Here is a 434-nt window from a genome sequence, read left to right as displayed (position 1 = left end):
CACCCCCAGTGAGAGACCCGCCCACATCCCCCTCCCCTCCAATCACCAATGAGGGACAGACCCGCCCACATCCACCTCCTCTCCAATCACCAATGAGGGACAGACCCGCCCACATCCACCTCCCCTCCAATCACCAATGAGGGACAGACCCGCCCACATCCACCTCCCCACCAATGAGGGACAGACACGCCCACATCCACCTCCCCCTCTAATCATTTATACTCACCAAATCCAATGCCCATAAACTCCTCCCCCCCGGATGTGTAGCTCTTAATTCCTTCCCGATCCCGCCCACTTCCGGAGATGTAGCGCGTCTTAACTCCGGTCCCAATGAGCTGAGCGAGCTCCAACTGACTGATGCACTTCAGGATCTGCAAACATACAATGACATGTTACACGTCTCCATCATATCCTCCTTCCGTGTCCCCCCTCTA

General features: G+C 56.5%; 1 protein-coding gene across 1 annotated transcript in view; it reads right to left on the bottom strand.

Moving 5' to 3' along the window:
- LOC108803356 (brefeldin A-inhibited guanine nucleotide-exchange protein 2-like) overlaps window positions 1-371 on the bottom strand; it is a gene marked incomplete at its 5' end in the record, with an annotated part of 23,404 nt that extends 23,033 nt beyond the window's left edge. The window contains one exon of the mRNA XM_018575203.1: window positions 227-371. Within this exon, the coding sequence (XP_018430705.1) occupies window positions 227-371 (145 nt within the window). The remainder of the gene's footprint in view (window positions 1-226) is intronic.
- Window positions 372-434: the final 63 nt, after the last annotated feature.

The sequence above is a fragment of the Nanorana parkeri genome, unplaced genomic scaffold (genome assembly GCF_000935625.1).
Source record: "Nanorana parkeri isolate BGI_ZX_2015 unplaced genomic scaffold, ASM93562v1 scaffold3634, whole genome shotgun sequence".
In the NCBI taxonomy this organism is placed as follows: Eukaryota; Metazoa; Chordata; class Amphibia; order Anura; family Dicroglossidae; genus Nanorana; species Nanorana parkeri.
The sequence above is the reverse complement of the archived record's forward strand: the minus strand, read 5'-3'. Positions and strand labels throughout refer to the sequence as shown.